Source organism: Mobula hypostoma, chromosome 20, assembly GCF_963921235.1.
Source record: "Mobula hypostoma chromosome 20, sMobHyp1.1, whole genome shotgun sequence".
NCBI lineage: Eukaryota > Metazoa > Chordata > Chondrichthyes > Myliobatiformes > Myliobatidae > Mobula > Mobula hypostoma.
The window spans coordinates 33055073-33073661 of NC_086116.1; the positions used below are offsets into that span (position 1 = coordinate 33055073).

The window sequence follows — 18589 nt, forward strand, 5'->3', positions numbered from 1 at the left end:
CAGTCGGCACGGAGTCATCGGCAAATGGGTCATTAGACTGTATCTAGTTAACGTTCTTTGTTGCAAGGTGCCTCCGTTTATTAACATTAAATATCAATTAAGAAACATCTTTAACAACCCTAGTAAAGATAGAATCAATTTAAGAAACTGCACTGGCGTTAATTTTCAATAGATAGACAGACAGACTCCTGAAACTCCTTTGTTTCTATGGTATTTTGACAAACGACAGAGTGAGAAAGAAAACAAAGGTTTCTGACGAGGCTGACTGTCTCCCGTCTCGTATCTTGAATGCAAGCATTTCACTGGAGACGAGTTTCTGACTCTAACGTCTGCAGTTCGGGCAGCAAGTTTACACAGTCAGAAAATCAAACTCGTTAAATATGAATTGATGTTTTCTGTGATAAGTGAGCTATATGCAGACTTCAATTTTCCAAGCATACTTGGCCAGCCTTCCGGCGGTCATCCGCGCCCTGGTATCGGAATCAAGTTTATAATCACAGACAAATGCCGTGGCATTTGTAATTTTGTGAAATTTGCACAGTGCCTGATAAAATATATGCAAGGAAATGGAGTAATCCAAAATAAATGAACTTTTATATATATTCAGAAAGTTGTCATGAAGCTAACACTTAAAGAATCTGAAAACAACAGGAATTCTGCAGATGCTGGAAATTCAAGCAACACACATCAAAGTTGCTGGTGAACGCAGCGGGCCAGGCAGCAACTTTGATGTGTGTTACTTAAGAATCTGAATCAGGTTTAATATCACCGGCATATGTCATGAAATTTGTTGTTTTTATGGCAGCAGTACGAAGTAATACATAATAATAGAAAAAACTGAAATACAATAAGTATATATGTATATAGTTAGTTAAATAAGCACTGCAAAATAGAAATTTAAAAAGTAGTGAGGTAGTGTTTGGGTTCAATGTCCATTCAGAAATCGGATGGCAGAGGGGAAGAACCTATTCCTGAATCGTTGAGTGTGAGCCTTCAGGCTCTTGTACCTCCTCCCTGATGGTAGCAATGAGAAGAGGGCAAGGCCTGGGTGATGGGGGTACTTAGTGATGGAACATAGAATGTAGGAAATCTACAGCATATTACAAGCCCTTCAGCCCACAATGACCATGTAACCTACTCTAGAAGATGCCTAGAATTAACCCACCATGTAGCCCTCTATTTTTCTAAGCTCCATATACCTATCTAAAAGTCTCTTAAAAGACCCTATTGTATCCACCTCTACCACCTTCGCTGGCAGTGCATTCCATGCATCCACCACTCTCTGTGTGGTAAAACTTGCCTCTAACGTCCCCCTTGTACCTACTTCCAAGCACCTTAAAACTATGCCCCCTCATGTTAGCCATTTCAGCCCTGGGGAAAAGCCTCTGGCTATCCACACGATCAGTGCCTCTCATCATCTTGTACACCTCTTATCAGGTCACCTCTCGTCCTCCTTTGCTCCAAGGAGAAAAGACCAAGTTCATTCAACCTACTTTCATAAGGCATGCTCTCCAATCCAGGCGACATCCTTGTATGAGGGGTGATTGATAAGTTCGTGGCCTAAGGTAGAAGGAGTCGATTTTAGAAAACCTAGCACATTTATTTTTCAACATAGTCCCCTCCTACATTTACACACTTAGTCCAGCAGTTGTGGAGCATACGGTTCCCTTCTTTATAGAAGTCGGCATCTGGGACCTCCAGAAAGTGTTCCACAGCAGGGGTGATTGATACGTTCGTGGCCTAAGGTAGAAGGAGATTAGTTATACTGCTCTTTTTACATGCACATGCAGGTCAACTCTTTGAGTGATTTTGCAGAAAGTTTGAAGTTAATAACTCATCTCCTTCTACCTTAGACCACGAACATATCAATCACCCTTGCTGTGGACCACTTTCTGGAGGTCCAAGACGCCGACTTCTACAAAGAAGGGATCCGTATGCTCCACGACCGCTGGACTAAGTGTGTAAATGTAGGAGGGGACTATGTTGAAAAATAAATGTGCTAGGTTTTCTAAAATTGACTCCTTCTACCTTAGGCCACAAACTTATGAATCACCCCTCGTAAATCTCCTCTGCACTCTCTCTATAGTTTCCACATGCTTCCTGTAATGAGATGACCGGAACTGAGCACAGTACTCCAAGTGGGGTCTAAAGGTTGCAATGAAAATCTTACTTGTAGTAAGTCACAGGCACATAACATTATGTAAGTAGCATTCACAAGAAGAACATAAAACATAATTTATCCAGTTAAACGTAAATTATCCAAACATTATAAGAAATAAACACAATTAGAACAAAAAGTCCATTATAGCACAAAGTGATCATCAGAATGTTCATGGAGTTGCTATACTGATGCAGTCCTTCAGGTTATGCAGGTTGGTTGAAGAACTGAGTGGTGAAAAGAAAACTACCTCCCTCTGAGCTGCACAAGTGCATGACTGCACAGTAGCTGAAATGCTCCTATGCACATAGCTTTTGTTGCTGCACAGCTGGAATTTTTTCATATAATGTTAATATAATTGTGAAATACTCTGAAATTCATGATATGTTAATCATTATAATCCTTAAATTTTTAAATTAATATACTGTAACCTTTACAGTACTGTGCAAAAGTCTTAGACACATATACATAGCTGTGGAGCCTAAGATGTTTACACAGTACTGTAGTAATTTTGTGTATTGCACTTTACTGCTACCACAGAAAAAAAACAAATTTCTTGACATATGTGAATGATGATACACCTGATTCTGATCTGGGTCTCTATTGTGGACTATGACTGGGAAGGGGGCAGGGAAAGGAGAATCATGGTTGGGAAAGGGGGAAGGTAAAGGGGAGGGAGTGGGAAGCACCAGAGGCACATTCTGTAATGATCAATAAACCAATTGTTTGGAATCAAATGACCTTGCCTGGTGTCACAAGGCTAGGTGTGCCTCCCCCTCCCCACTGCCCACCCTTGGCACTCCTTCGCTGCCACCTTTCCCTCACCCTCCCTCAGGGTTCAGTCCTTCCCATTCCCAACATCCTTTGCTCTTGCCAGATTTACAAACTTGCTCCCTGCTCCACGTTGACAAATACAGTACTGTGCAAAAGTCTTAGGTACCCTAGCTGTATATATGTGCCTAAGACTATTGCCTAATACTGTATTAACTATAGTTACAGACTATATTATAAAAATGCTTTTTTATATTTTATAATAAAATATTATACTCCCTGTCTCAATATATTTATCAATAAAAATAACACTCAAAACATCTATAGATGTACTGTGGAGAGCATTCTGACAGGCTGTATCACTGTCTGGTTTGGGGGAGGGGGCTACTGCACACAACTGAAAGAAGCTGCAGAGGGTTGTAAATTTAGTCTGCTCCATCTTGGGTACTAGCCTACAAAGTACCCAGGACACCTTTAGGGAGCGGTGTCTCAGAAAGGCAGCGTCCATTATTAAGGACCCCAGCACCCAGGCCATGCTGTTTGCTCACTGTTACCCTCGGGTAGGAGGTACAGAAACCTGAAGGCACACACTCAGCAATTCAGGAACAGCTTCTTCCCCTCTGCCAACCGATTCCTAAATGGACAATGAACACATGAACACTTCCTCACTTTTTTAATATATATTATTTCTGTTTTGCACTATTTTTAATCTATTCAATATACATACACTGTAAACACGAGGAATTCTGCAGATGCTGGAAATTCAAGCAACACACATCAAAGTTGCTGGGGAACGCAGCAGGCCAGGCAGCATCTCTAGGAAGAGGTACAGTAGATGTTTCGGGCTGAGACCCGAAACGTGGACTGTACCTCTTCCTAGAGATGCTGCCTGGCCTGCTGCGTTCACCAGCAACTTTGATGTGTGTTACGTACACTGTAATTGATTTTACTTTTTTTCTTCTATATTATGTATTGCATTGAACTGCTGCTGCTAAGTTAACAAATTTCAAGACTCATGCTGGTGATAATAAACCTAATTCTGATTCTGATATTTTAAAAATTGATCATTAAACTCCTCAGTGCCAGCTCTGGCTCTCAGACGCCAGATCCAAAGACACAAATCATCTCTGACTCCCTTTCCAATTAAAAGAAATGGAAAATAGAGGTCAGTCTGATTGTCCTTTATAAATATTTAAAGTATTCACACTTCATTCTTAAGTAAACACCAGCCCACTTCACCCTTATCTGTCTTGCTGAATCTTAATGTTAGGTGCCTCACAGCACCAAGGGCTTGAATTTGTTCCTGATCTTTGTTGCTGTGTGGAATTTGCTCATTCTCCCCATGACCTCATGGGTTGGGTGCTCTCGTCTCCTCCCAGTTCCCCATAAAATACAGGTGAGTTAATCCAGAATCAAGATCACGGTTAATATCGTTAGCATATGTCATGAAATTTGTTGTCTTTGCTGCAGCAGTACAATGAAGTACATAATAATAGGGGAAAATGGCAAAATCAGAATCAGGCTTATTATCACTGGCATGTGTCGTGAAATTTGTCAACCTAGCAGCAGCAGTAATTATATATATAATTAAATTAACAAGGTAGTGCAAAAATAAAAATAAAGTAGTGAGGTAGTGTTCATGGGTTCAATGTCCATTCTGAAATCTGATGGCAGAGCTGTTCCTGAATCGTTGGGTGTTTGCCTTCAGGTTCCAGTTCTTCCTCCTTGATGGTAGCATGAGAACAAGGTGATGAGGGTCCTTAAGGTGGATGCTGCCTTTTTGAGGCATCACTCCTTGAAGGTGGCCTGGATACTACGGAAGATAGTGCCCAATAAGTTTACAAATCTCTGCAGCTCATTCTGATCCTGCGAGGAAGCCCCCTTATACCAGACAGTGATGCAGTCAGTTACAATGTTCCCCATGGTACATCTGTAGAAATCTGCAAGTGACATTACAAATCTCCCCAAACTTCCAATGAAATGTAGGTGCTGTCATGCCTTCTTTGTAGCTGCATCAATATGGTCTCAGATATATCCTCAGATATATTCCAGCACTATAAATTCTTTAGTGTCAGTAAATGGTAAAACAAAAATCAAAGGGGAGTAAATGGTGAATAAAAAGCAACTTGAAAGCTATAAAAAATAAAAAATGTGTAAATGAATAAATAAATCTTGAAAGCTGTGGAGTAAACACAAAAAAAAGAGGAAAGAAATTGGTGTGATTCCTCTATTGGGGGCTAAATGGTCTCCTTGTGTAGAAATAAGTTTCCTTCCACCTTGAGCAGTCCCTGAGCATTGAGAGTGATATGCTTCTTCTCTAGTTTCGTGGATTATAAAGTGGCTGATGAGGAAAATATGGGAACCACAAACACTCCTGTATAAATTTCTTCTGTACTAGCGGCAATGTTGTATTTCTTCAAGGAAATTTTCAGCACATCTTTGAATCATTTTCTCTCTGCCTGGCAATCTCAGGTCCAATATGACACCAAGGTTTGGGAGCAATCGGATCCGGTCTCACCTATCTCCTGAGCTGATGGATGAAGTCAACGGCTTGACTTATGAGACTGACTATGAGGATGAAACAAGTGATGGGGATAAGATTAATGGCTTCAGTCCCTGTAACATTAAGATGCAGGAAATAATGTTGTTCTCTTCAGACTATCAAGGCTAGAATCAGGATCTAAACCAGCTGGAAAATTGGGCTAAAAATGGCAGATGGAATTTAATGCAGACAATTATGAGATGTTACCCCTTGGGAGGCCAAACCAGGGCAAGACTTACACTGTGAATGGTAGGGCGCTGAGGAATGAGATAAAATAAAGGGTTCTAGGAATACAGGTCTATACCTCCTTGAAAGTGGCGATGGGTCATAAAGAGAACTTTTGACTCATTGGCCATCATAAATCAAGGCACTAAGTATAGGAGTTGGGATGTTACGTTGAAGTTGTAGAAGATGTTGGTCAGACCTAATTTGGAGTATTGTGTGCGATTTTGGTCACCTACCTACAGGAAAGATGTCAGTAAGACTGAAAGAATGTAGAGAAAAGTTACAAGGATGTTGCCAGGACTTGAGACCCTGAGTTATAAGGAAAGGTTGAATAGATTAGCAGAACACCATGAAGATTAATTTGCAGATTGAGTGAGTGGTGAGGAAGACAAATGCCATGTTAGCATTCATTTCAAGAAGTCTAGAGTACAAGAGCAAGGATGTGATGCTGAGGCTTTATAAGGCACTGGTGAGGCCTCACCTTGAGTATTGTGAACAGTTTTGGGCCCCTCATCTTAGAAAAGATGTGCTGGCAGTGGAGAGGGTCCAGAGGAGGTTCACAAGGATGATTCCAGGAATGAAAGGGTTATCATACGAGGAACATTTGATGGCTCTGGGTCTGTACTCGCTGGAATTCAGAAAGATGAGGGGGGATCTCATTGAAACCTTTCGAATGTTGAAAGGCCTAGACAGAGTGGATGTGAAAAGGATGTTTCCCATGGTAGGAGAGTCTAGGACAAGAGGGCACAGCCTCAGGTTAGGGGGTGCCCTTTCAAAACAGAGGTGCGGAGAAATTTCTTTAGCCAAAGGGTGGTGAATTTGTGGAATTTGTTGCCACATGCAGCTGTGGAGGCCAGGTTGTTGGGTGTATATAAGGCAGAGATTGATAGGTTCTTGATTGGACATGGCATCAAGGGTTATGGGGAGAAGGCCAGGAACTGGGGTTAAGGAGGAGATTTTAAAAAAACGATCAGTCATGATTGATGGCGGAGCAGGCTCGATGAGCCAGATGGCCTAATTCTGCTCCCATGTCTTATGGTCTTTATTCCCTCAGACATAAGGGAATGAGATGAAATGTGACAGAGGTTTACAAAATTAAGAAGGGAATTGACAGGGTAAATGCAAGCAGGCTTTTTCCACACTGAAGTTGTGTAAGACTAGAACTAGAGGTCATAGGTTAAGTGTGAAAGGTGAAGCATTTAAAAAGAACCTTAGGGGAACTTCTCCTCTCAGAGGGTAGTGAGAGTGTGGAACAAGCTACCAGTGGAAGTGGTGAATGTGGGTTTGACTGCAAAATTTAAAAGAAGTTTGGTTAAGTGTATGGATGGGACTTTTGGGAGGGATGTTGAGGATTTTGGACCACGTGCTAGTTGATGGGACTAGGCAGATTAAAGTTTGGCATAGACTAGAAGGGCTGAAGGGCCTGTTTTTTTCTGCTGTGGTGCTCTGTGACTCTATGACTCCATATGTAGTGGAGGTGTTTGACCGTAGTTCGTTAATGCCATGCCAGACTCGTGACTTTACATTCGTATGTGTTTGCAGTCAGGTAGATAGGACTCCTCTGCGACCATTAGGATCAAGCATGCCACATCAGTCCCACAGAATGGTGCCTCTATACAGACTCACAGTCCAGCACTCTTCCATTGTAGTCATCTAATTATAAATATGAAACTTGGATATTTTCAAAAGATAGTCACTTGTTCAACTGGCAGTGATTTTTCAGAATGAGAATCACTTTATTGCCAGTATGTGAAATCATAAGACCATAAAATATAGGATATAGGCCATTTGGCCCATCGAGTCTGCTCCGGCATTTCATCATGGCCAATCCATTTCCCTCTCAGTCCCAGTCTCCTGCCTTCTCCCTGTAACCCTTCATGCACTGACCAGTCAAGAATCTATCAACCTCTGCCTTAAATGTACTGAAATGACTTGGCCTCCACAGCGGCCTGTGGCAACAAATTCCACAGATTCACCACTCTCTGGCTAAAGAAATTCCTCCTCATCTCTGTTCTAAATCAATGACCCTTTATTCTGAGGCAGTGTCTTCTGGTTTTAGACTGCCCCCCACCATAAGAAACATCCTCTCCACATCCACTCTATTGAGGCCTTTCACCATTTGATAGGTTTCAGTGAGGTCCACCCTCTTTCTTCTGAATTCCAGTAAGTACGGGCCCAGGGCCATCAAACATTCTTTATATGATGAGCCTTTCAATCCCAGGATCATTTCCATGAACCTCCTCTGAACCCTCTGGCATTCAACATACCAGAATTGATTGTGGTTCGGTGCCGAGCATAAAACACAGGACAATACCATAACAGACAACACAATAGCAACCAATAATTTACAAGACAATAGCACAAACCATGCCATGAGCCATCAACAATTAGCAGAACGGTCACACGTGCGAATGTCAATAATCAAACCTAAATGTGAAGATATGAACAGACTCAATAATTATCAACAGGACAAAAGGAGCAGGGAAGATCATTTAACAGATGTTGTCCAGGGACAGTTAGGGTATTAAACCTGAGTTAGTTTTGTTGAGAAGCTGGATAGCTGCAGGAAAGAAGTTTCAGAGATGACTGGTAGTCATGGTGGTGATGGGCTTTTAGCACTTCCCTGAAGTGGTGAATAGGTGACTGCTGGGGTGGGTGTGGAGTTAGCAGTAAATTTTTCAGCTCTTTTCTTCACTCTGGTGATGAACAGGTCTCTCCTAATGTCAGTAGCTGACAGCCAATGATCTTCCCCCCTGAATGGACCTGGATTTGGAGAGGGAGGAGGTGGCAGAAAACCAAACAGGGATAGAGGTGATCACCACGCTCTCAATGATGACTGAGTAAAAATTCATCAGGATACAGTCTGAGATACTAAGTTTCCTAAACTGGCGGGGAAAGAACAATCTCTACTGGGCTTGTCCCACTTCAATGTATTGCTAATGGTAGTCCCGTTAGGTATAAAAAATAGATAGGACTTAACAATCAAAACATATGAATCAGGATCAACACCAGGTTTAATATCACCGGAATATATTATGAAATTTGTTGTCTTTGCAGCAGCAGCAGTACAATAGAGCAAAACATAAGCAATACATAAAAATAGAAAATAAAAAAACTGAATTGCAATTAAACTGAATTAGTTTTTTTAAATTTCTAAGTTTGCACTACTTATTTAATTATTTATATATGTATATAGTAGTGAGGTAGTGTCCAATAGGTTCAATGTTCAGAAATTGGATGGCAGAGGGGTAGAAGTTGTTCCTGAATTGTTGACTGTGTGCCTTCTCCCTGATGGTAGCAATGAGAACAAGGTGTGTCCTGGGTGATGATAGATGGATGCCGCCTTTTTGAGTTGTTGTCCCTTGAAGATGTCCTGAACACTACAGAGGCTAGTGCCCATGGTGGAGCTGACTGAGTTTACAACTCTCTGCTCTGCAGCTTATTTCGATCCTGTGCAGTAGCCCCTCCATACTAGACTGTAATGCAGCCAGTTAGAATGCACTCCATGGTGCCTCTGTGAAAATTTGCTCCTGCTTTTCAAAGTTACAATTAATGAAATTAAACTTTAATTCCTGAACCAACTATTGTCTTGTAAGTTGTTGTTTGCTATAGTGTTGTCTGTTATGGTATTGTCCTGTGTTCTAAGCTTGACACCAAACCAGAATCAGTGCTGGTATGTTTCACAGACTGGCAATAAAGTGATTCTGATTCTGAAGAAAATAATGATAGATAAAAGTCTAGCTGACACACATCACCAGCAGCACCATGTTAAATAGGAATGACTCCAAAGAAAATTCTCAACACCAAAACATTACAGTCTATTGACTCACTTCAGAACAGACAATCAGGAAAGTAAGCGTGATTACCTTGTCTGCCCCTTGCACCCTTTTGTCTGCTGTTTGTAGTCGGCTGCAGATACTGATAAGACACAGGGGCATCAGAACTCCATAATCTTATCTGGCCTTAGGGATATTAAAACAGAAACAAGTTGTCAGTTTCAACAAAACATTTAAGTAATTAGCCTCTTTGACTCCAGCAGACAGAAAGTCTTTAAGTGATGCACTTGGGAAAAATAACTTTGGTGACTTGTATAAAATGGATTACATAAGATATTACCATTGCAAAATAAATATATGGGATTCCATTTCTCACATAATCATAAAAATCAATTAAACTTTGTATTAAATTTTAAGAAAATTTTGTGATTCCAGCAGATTTGGGTTAAGTACCTACATTAACTTTGGGTTTAGTGAGGCAAGCCTTTCTGCTCCATTGAAGATAACAGGTTCAAGTGGCCAGGATTAGTCAATAATTGTATCTAAATATTGGCAGTGTGTTCTGAAAGAGTGGAAAACGTGCCTTCTGCTAATGGCTAGGCCTTGCGTGTGCCTGGACCCAGCATATCAATGCAGCTACAAAGAAGGCGCAAGAGCAGCTATATTTCATTAGGAGTTTGAGGACACTCGCAAATTTCTACAGGTGTACCATGGAGAGCATTCTGACTGGCTGCACCACAGTGCAGTATAGGGGGGTGGGGGGCTGCTGCACAGGATCGAAATAAGCTACAGAAAGTTGTAAACTTAGTCAGCTCCATCATGGGTACTAGCCTCCGCAGTATCCAAAATATCTTCAAGGAGTGGTGTCTCAGAAAGGCGGTCTCCATCACTGAGGACCCCCATCACCCAGGACATGCCCTCTTCTCGTTGTTACCATCAGGAAGAAACCACAGAAGCCTGAAGGCGCACACTCAACGATTCAGGAACAGCTTCTTCCCCCCGCCATACAATTTCTAAATGAACATTGAACTCATGAACACTACCTCACTTCTATTATTTCTGTTTTTGCACTGTTTTTAGTTTAACTATTGAATACACACACACAACACACACACACACACACACACACACACACACACACATATATATATAAGCACTGACTGTAATTGATTGATTTATTTATTTCCCATATTGTCATGTATTGCATTGTACTGTTGCCATTAAGTTAACAATATTTCATGACATATGCCAGTGATATTAAATCTGATTCCGATATCAGAGGATCTGTCCCAGTGGCAGTGTGTTTGTGTCCTTGAACAAGGCACTTAATCACACATTGCTCTGGTCTGTGTGAGGAGTGACGCCCCACACAGACTTCCAATCTGCGCCTTGTAAGGCATGAAGATGTCTGACACAGGCCTCTGATGGTCTGAGTCGATGTTCCAGTCCCAGGACCAGCAGGAATTTGCCATCACAAAGGAGGCACAACACAATCCTGGTGTTTTAGAAGTTTGCGCAGATTCGGCCTGCCATCTAAAACTTCAACAAATTTCCGTAGAGAGTGGGTGCATCATGGCCTGGAATGGAAAAACCAACAGAAAGTAGTAGATACAACCCAGTCCGGCACAGTCCCCACCACTGAGCAGAATTGAGCAGAGCAGAGCGCGCTGCCACCATCAAGAATACCCACCATCCATGCCATGCTCTCTTCTCACTGCTGCTACTGGGAAGGAGGGACAGGAGTCTCAAGTTAAGTTCACAGACATCGCACCCTGCAAAAACTCATTTCAGGGAGGTATCACCCCCACCCCCCGCCCGTCGACCTCCAAGGGTGTATGTAATACTTTGTTTAGTGATTTTGTCGAATCTGTAAACCAAGTTGGGTATATGCAGCAAATGTGACATTAAAATATGTACCTATATTATATTATCATGTTTATTCTATTACAACTTTAAGCAAGTCTACAGAGAGTTTGGCCTCATCACGTAGGGCATCAATAGAGTAGCTCCCTAGCAGCTAGCCAGCTAGTTTAAATAACGTTAGCTTAATTAACGTAATGACACCTGTTAAACTCACCTCAACATGTCTTTTACATTTTAACCCACTATGGGTAATAGAAAAGTCACTGTTGCAAACAGTGCAGTGAGCAACACGGTCATTATTTTTGAGGTCGACTGTAAAGCCCGCCCACAGAGAAAACTGATAGGTCTACCTAGCAGGGGTCCCCAACATTTTTTGCACTGCAGACCGGGTTAATATTGACAATAATCTTGCGGACCGGCCGACCCGGGGGGGGGAGAGGTGTTAATCACGACGGAATATAGGTGATAAGTCAATAGCATCATAACATTTTAAGTAACGTTTGGATATTAAACACACAGCGCATATTTTCCCCATATGAACATATAAAATCATTGCAACACACCAATATCGCTGAATCAGTGGGAGCCCTGGGCTTGTTTTCCTGCAACAAGACGGTCCCATTGAGGGGGTCATAGGAGACAGCGATACTCGAATGGGTTCTTTATGTCCAGTCTATTCCGCAATTTAGTTTTTGTTGCATTCATTGCAGAAAACTCCGCTTTGCAGCGATATGATGTTGGAAATGGATGCAACGTTTTCAGTGCTTTCGTGGCTATCTCAGGATATTTAGCCTTGACTTTGATCCAGAATGCCGGCAGAGATGCTATGTCAAACAAACTTTTCAGCCCACCGTCATTTACAAGCTCAAGAAGTTGATCTCCTTCCCGCACTGACATGGATGACGCGTGGGTAATGACCTCGCGTGCGTTCAAGTTCAACAGTGCGTGACAGGGAATGAGAAAAGGTGCAAATGACTCATATCATTTCATATCGCCAAATCATATTGTTTCCTCACGGCCCGGTGGTTGAGGACCACTCTTAGCACGAAGAGAGACCAATCAGGATGCTTGCTCTCCCTCTCCCTCTCCCTCTCAAAAAAATCTATTTCCGGGATATTGTATATAATTTCTGGGCGTCAGGGAGCCACTATCTATATGCGGGAACTCCCGGATCTTCCCGGGAGAGGTGGGATGTCTGGGTTCAGAAACAGTAATTACCCCTCAACCTTCAGGCTCCCGAACCAGAGTGGATAACTTCACTCACCCCAACTCTGAATGGATTCCACAACCTATAGACCCACGTTCAAGAACTCAGGTTCTCAGTATTGTTTATTTATTATTTGCATATTTTTCTTCTTTCACACATTGATTGTTAGTCAAACTTTGTATGTAGCTTTTCATTGATTTTATTGTATTTCTCTTTTCTACTGTGAATGCCTGCAAGAAAATGAAATTCAAAGTAGTATATGGTGACAAATACGTACTTTGATGATAAATTTATTGTGACCTTTGATCCGATTGCCCTGCCGGCACCGGAGCCAGGCTTGTACTGCAGTGCGCCTGCTCTTCCCACCTGCAGGTGGCAGCACGGCCCGGCGGGTGCGCCTGCTCTTCCCAGCCTGTAGATGGCAGCACGGCCCGGCGGATGCGCCTGCTCTTCCCACCTGCAGGTGGCAGCACGGCCCGGCGGATGCGCCTGCTCTTCCCAGCCTGTAGATGGCAGCACGGCCCGGCGGATGCGCCTGCTCTTCCCAGCCTGTAGATGGCAGCACGGTCAGGAGAGTGCGCCTGCTCGAAGTAACGATGGCGGCGGCTGCGGAGAAGGCCGGACGGAGTACGCGGCCGAAACAGGAAAAGGGTGAAGTCGCCTACAAACAACGACTGGAGGTTGGTGCTGAGGGGTTACATAGAGGCGGTGTGATGGACGGGGTGGTACGGGCCCCTTCTGGTAGTGGGATACGGCCGCTCTCTTCACTCGGAACTTCGATTGCGTTAGTAACCACAAGCGAGGCAGGTGGCTGGCACAGCGCCTAGTAACCGGTTCAGGTGGATGGTCTGGCCAAGACGGACTTCCTCTTCACCCCTCCCCCATATCCCCCATCTCCCCTCCCCCCCCGTTCACCTTCACCCTCCCCCGTTCACTTCCCTCTCCCCCGGTTCCCTCCCCCAGTTCCCCCTCCCCGTCACCCTCCCCCTCCCCCGTTCACTCCCCTCTCCCCCTTATTAAAACGCCATCCCCTTCGAGCAATTCCTCCGTCTCCGCTGCATCTGCTCTCAGGATGAGGCTTTTCATTTCCAGGACGAAGGAGGTGTTCTCTTTTTTTAAAGAAAGGGGCTTCCTTTCCTCCACCATCAACTCTGCTCTCAAACGCACCTCCCCCATTTTACGCACATCTGCTCTCACCCCATCCTCCTGCCACCCCACTGGGAATAGGGTTTCCCTTGTCCTCATCCACCACTCCTCCAGCCTCTGGGTCCAACATATAATTCTCTGTAACTTCTGCCACCTCCAACGGGATCCCACCACTGAGCACATCTTACCCCCCCCTTTCTGCTTTCCGCAGGGATCACTCCCTACACGACTCCCTTGTCCATTCATTTCCCCCCACCCCATCCCTTCCCACCAATCTTCCTCCTGACACTTATTCTTGTAAGCGGAACAAGTGCTACACATGCCCTTACACTTCCTCCCTTACCACCATTCAGGGCCCCAAACAGTCCTTCCAGGTGAGGCGACACTTCACCTGTGAGTCAGCTGGGGGGATATACTGCGTCTGGTGCTCCCGATGTGGCCTTCTGTATATTGGCGGGACCCGATGCAAGCTGGGAGACTGTTTTGCTGAACACCTACGCTGTGTCCGCCAGAGAAAGCAGGATCTCCCAGTGGCCACACATTTAAATTCCACGTCCCATTCCCATTCTGATATGTCTATCCACGGCCTCCTCTACTGTCAAGATGAAGCCACACTCAGGTTGGAGGAACAACAACTTATATTCCATCTGGGTAGCCTCCAACCTGATGGCATGAACATTGACTTCTCTAATTTCCGGTAATGCCCCACCTCCCCTTTGTACCCAATCCCTTATTTATTTATTATTATATATTTCTTCTCCCTCTGTCCCTGTCACTATAACTCCTTGCCCATCCTCTGGGCCCCCCTCTCCCTTTCTTTCTCCCCAGGCCTCCTGACCCATGATCCTCTCCCTTCTCCAGCCTCGTATCCCTTTTGCCAATCAGCTGTCCAGCTCTTAGCTCCATCCCTCCCCCTCCTGTCTTCTCCTATCATTTCAGATCTCCCCCTCCCCCTCCCACTTTCAAATCTCTTACTATCTCTTCTTTCAGTTGGTCCTGACGAAGGGTCTCGGACCGAAACATTGACTGTAGATGCTGCCTGGCCTCCTGCGTTCACCAGCAGTTTTTGTGTTTGTGGCTCACATTAGTGTTTTTTTTCCTGTTTTGAATAACTTGTTATATCCTGCAGATGATGATGGGAGACTCCATCGACAACTTGGTTAAACGTATAATGCGACTCATTCTACAAGATACCTTTGAGGCCCAGTCGGAGCTACATACGACCATGCTGGATCTGTTTGAGAAGATTGGTATCACCGGAGCTGAGGATTGTCGGCCAGAAGCTCACGTCTTTTTCCAGCGTTTCGCTGAAATCGCGTGGTCTGAGCTTGTGGACGAATGCTTTGCAGAAGGAAGCATGAAGCTGATTCACTCTCATTCGACCTTTTTTCAGGCTCTGGGTTTCTTACGGCGAATATCTTGTTATATGCCTTGCATTAAACGGATGTGGGATAAAAGATACCGAATAGTTACAAATATTGGCATCATGCTTGTCTTTGACGGTGAAATTACTCACCTACGCCACTTCATCTGGCAGGAGTGCTTGAAAATCCTTTACAATTGCCTAGTCTTATGCAATGAAGATGACATAAAATATATCTGCCAATTGCAAATCTTTAACTGCTTGGAAGTAGCTTGGAAAATATCCGATGAACGGTTGAACCTTGGGTTACTTGTGAAAGCATGGTTGGTTTTAGCTGAGCATTATCACATTCCAATTTGTAAGCAAACCTGGGATCGATCCTCTTTCCCCCAAATAATCCATTATTTGTCAATGGAAGATGAATATGAGATGCCAGGGGTACATGTTGCTAGAAAGGCCATTCAGGCTATCACCGATCCTGCAGAATACAAGAAAAACCCTTATGTGCATTATAACCGTAAAGCAAGGTATATATCTACAATTACTGACACAGAAACCAAGCCACCTGAAACCTTCCCCATCATATGTTCTTCGCCACTCTGTAACGAACTGGAAAATAACCAGTGTCACTTCCGTACTTGTGACTCCTGTCGCCTTACGTATTACTGTAGTAAAGCCTGCCAGAAATACCACTGGAAGCATGGTCACAAGGAAGAATGTATTCCTGTGTATCCAAGGGAGGAAATTTTAAAATACTATACAGATGATGTGATAAATGACTTTCAACTATACTGTATGAGCCTGTCAAATAACAAGATGCTGGAATGTATTATGGGCCAACCAATTCCAAAACGTAAGAAGGGAGATGGGATTCGCTGCTTAGGAGTCCTCATCAAAAATGAACAGGGTCAGTGGGTTACTATTGAAGAGCAAATCCCAGAAGTCAAGAAACATGGATTTCCTCACAACAGAAGGAACAGACCCAAAGACTAGTGTTCTATTTAGTCAGATAATATTTTCATCAACAGTATTTGTTATGACAAATAATTAAGATGTCATTTGTTGCCTGAACTGAAAATTTATTATTCTCAATTTGTTTCACTTTAGCTACCACTGAGAACATTTGATTATGGTTCTATCTTAAAGAGTCCATTCCTTGTTCCCTTTTCAATAAACTATTTTTCAAAGTTTTGTAAAATAGCTTTGCACGAATTGTTAAGAAAGAACTCCCATTAGACTGAATGAACTTTGAGAAAAGGCGATCTGATTTGTGCTTTGTTCCAAACTTTTTATTATCTTTTATTGAGATAGTGTGGCCCTTCAAGCCACGACCCCCAGCAATCCCCTGAATTACCCCTCGCCTAATCACAGGACAATTTACAATGACCAATTAACCTACCAGATGGTACATCTTTGGACTGTTGGAGGAAACCCGTGAGATCACAGGGAGAGCGTTCAGTCTCCTTGCAGGCAGTGGTAATTGAAGTGGGTTGCCAGCACTGTAAAGCATTGTGCTAACCGCTACGCTACCGTGCTCTATAAAGCAGCAAATTGTCATACTAGTTCATGCCAATTACTGTCAGCTTCAGTGATCCAGGTCCAGTCCTGATCTCAAATGCTGTCTGCTACAACACAAAATTGTTTTTTTGTCTTATAATCCTGCCAGAGCTCTCAGGTCTTCTATCAGTCTCTAAATTTAAACCATCTCCCTCAAAAAATAATTGGCAGATCAGCTTTTTTGAACGAAGCTCCTAAACTGTGGAATTCAATACCTAAAACTATAAAGGATACAGACTCAGTTTATACTCTTAAACACCAACTCAAAACCTATTTATTAAACCTTGCTTTTAACTAACATCTTTTTGTCTTTTATTTTCATGCTTATTTTTATATTTGTACTATTATCCCATTGTAAAGCATTTTTCAATATATCATCTGTATGAAAAGTGCTCTCTACAGTACTGTGTAAAAGTCTTAGTTAGATATACATAGCTAGGGTACCGAAGATTTTTGCACAGTGCTGTATTTGTCAACGTGTAGTGGAGAACAGTTTTGTAAATCTAGTGAGGGTGGAGTGCCATGGGACAGGTACCAGAGAAAGAGTGCCAGAATTGGGGTGTGGTGAGAGTGTAGACACATCCAATCCTGAGACCCAGGGTAAAGTCATTTGATTCCAGACAGTTGGTGTATTGATCATTACAGAATGTTTCTCTCATACTTCCCACTCCCTCCCCTCTCCCTTGCCCCTTTTCCCAACCTTGATTTCCCCTCTCCCTGCCCCCTTCCCACTCTCAGTCCACAATAGAGACCCACATCAGAATCAGGTTTATCATCACTCACCTATATCATGAAGTTTTTTTTTGCGGCAATCATAAAATTACTACCTGTACAGTACTGGCTAAAGTCTTAGGCACCCTAGCTCTAAATATATGTATAACATTATTCATGATGATTAGCCTCTCTGTCCTGAGGAATGCTGAATCTTAGAATGGTACAGCGCAGAAAAGTCCCTTTACACCCATTTTAACCAGGCCCACCATGTTGCATTCACATTCATCCCGTTTACTGCATACTTGTTCTTTAAACATTGCATTTATATAGCACCTTAACATCAGAAAATGTCCCTTGAAAGTGCTGTTTTGTAATCAGACAGAAGTGAAACTGAACTAAGATTTATAACCTTTTCATAATCACTAAACATACTAATGTGATTTTTAAAAAGCACTGAATTTTAGATTAAATCATTGAGCGGTTAAGTTCAGGTTAAGCATTGTAATTGTAATGAAATCGATGGGTAAATGTTTAAAATGGACTTGTACGAAATTGTAAGCGTTTTATCTGTAAGTGGAAATGTATTTCAGTTTGAAGTTTATTATGTGGTGGCAATGTATTATAATTGAAATTAAATGCTCAGTGTCCATAGCGACTGCCAATCTAAATATGGCTGTAAAATAAATTGTATTTCTCAAAGGTTAACACATCATAATTTGTCATTTATAGATTCAGAAATTTCAACCAGTAATTATGTGTTTTAACCCTAACTTGCATATAAAATTTTGTGAAGAACCTTTTGAGGAAATGGAGGGGCTTTGGTAGGAGAAATTAGATGCATTTCATGCCTTTATACTTTGTTAATTTTATGTTTAAACTTCAGATAGTATACCTGGAGAAATAATGTTGTGTATTTATTTTCTTCACTTAATTTGGGCCTGCATAATCATCATTTATTGTTTTATTTTGAGTAAGAATCAAGGAGTCAGGGAAGAGGAGTGGAAGAAACCCATTTAGTTCCTTTACCTACCCTCCTCTTTCCACTGTCCACAGGGATCGTTCCCTCTGTGGCTTCTTTTTCTATGGATACCTCACCCGGCACTTATCCCTGCAAGTGGCCTAAGTGCTACACCTGACCATTTACCTCCTCCCTTTCAGGGCCCCAGATAGTCCTCCTATGTGAGGCAACACACATCAAAGTTGCTGGTGAACGCAGCAGGCCAGGCAGTCTGACGAAGGGTCTCGGCCCGAAACGTCGACTGTACCT

The 18589-nt window shown here is 42.8% G+C and overlaps 1 protein-coding gene across 1 annotated transcript; it reads left to right on the top strand.

Moving 5' to 3' along the window:
- The first annotated feature begins 13074 nt into the window (after positions 1–13074).
- On the top strand, positions 13075–18139 carry LOC134359197 (uncharacterized). Its single transcript, XM_063072154.1, has 2 exons — positions 13075–13222; positions 14818–18139. Exons 1-2 carry the CDS (start codon positions 13139–13141, stop codon positions 16042–16044), a joined length of 1311 nt encoding a protein of 436 aa, XP_062928224.1. The 5' UTR covers positions 13075–13138; the 3' UTR covers positions 16045–18139.
- Positions 18140–18589: the final 450 nt, after the last annotated feature.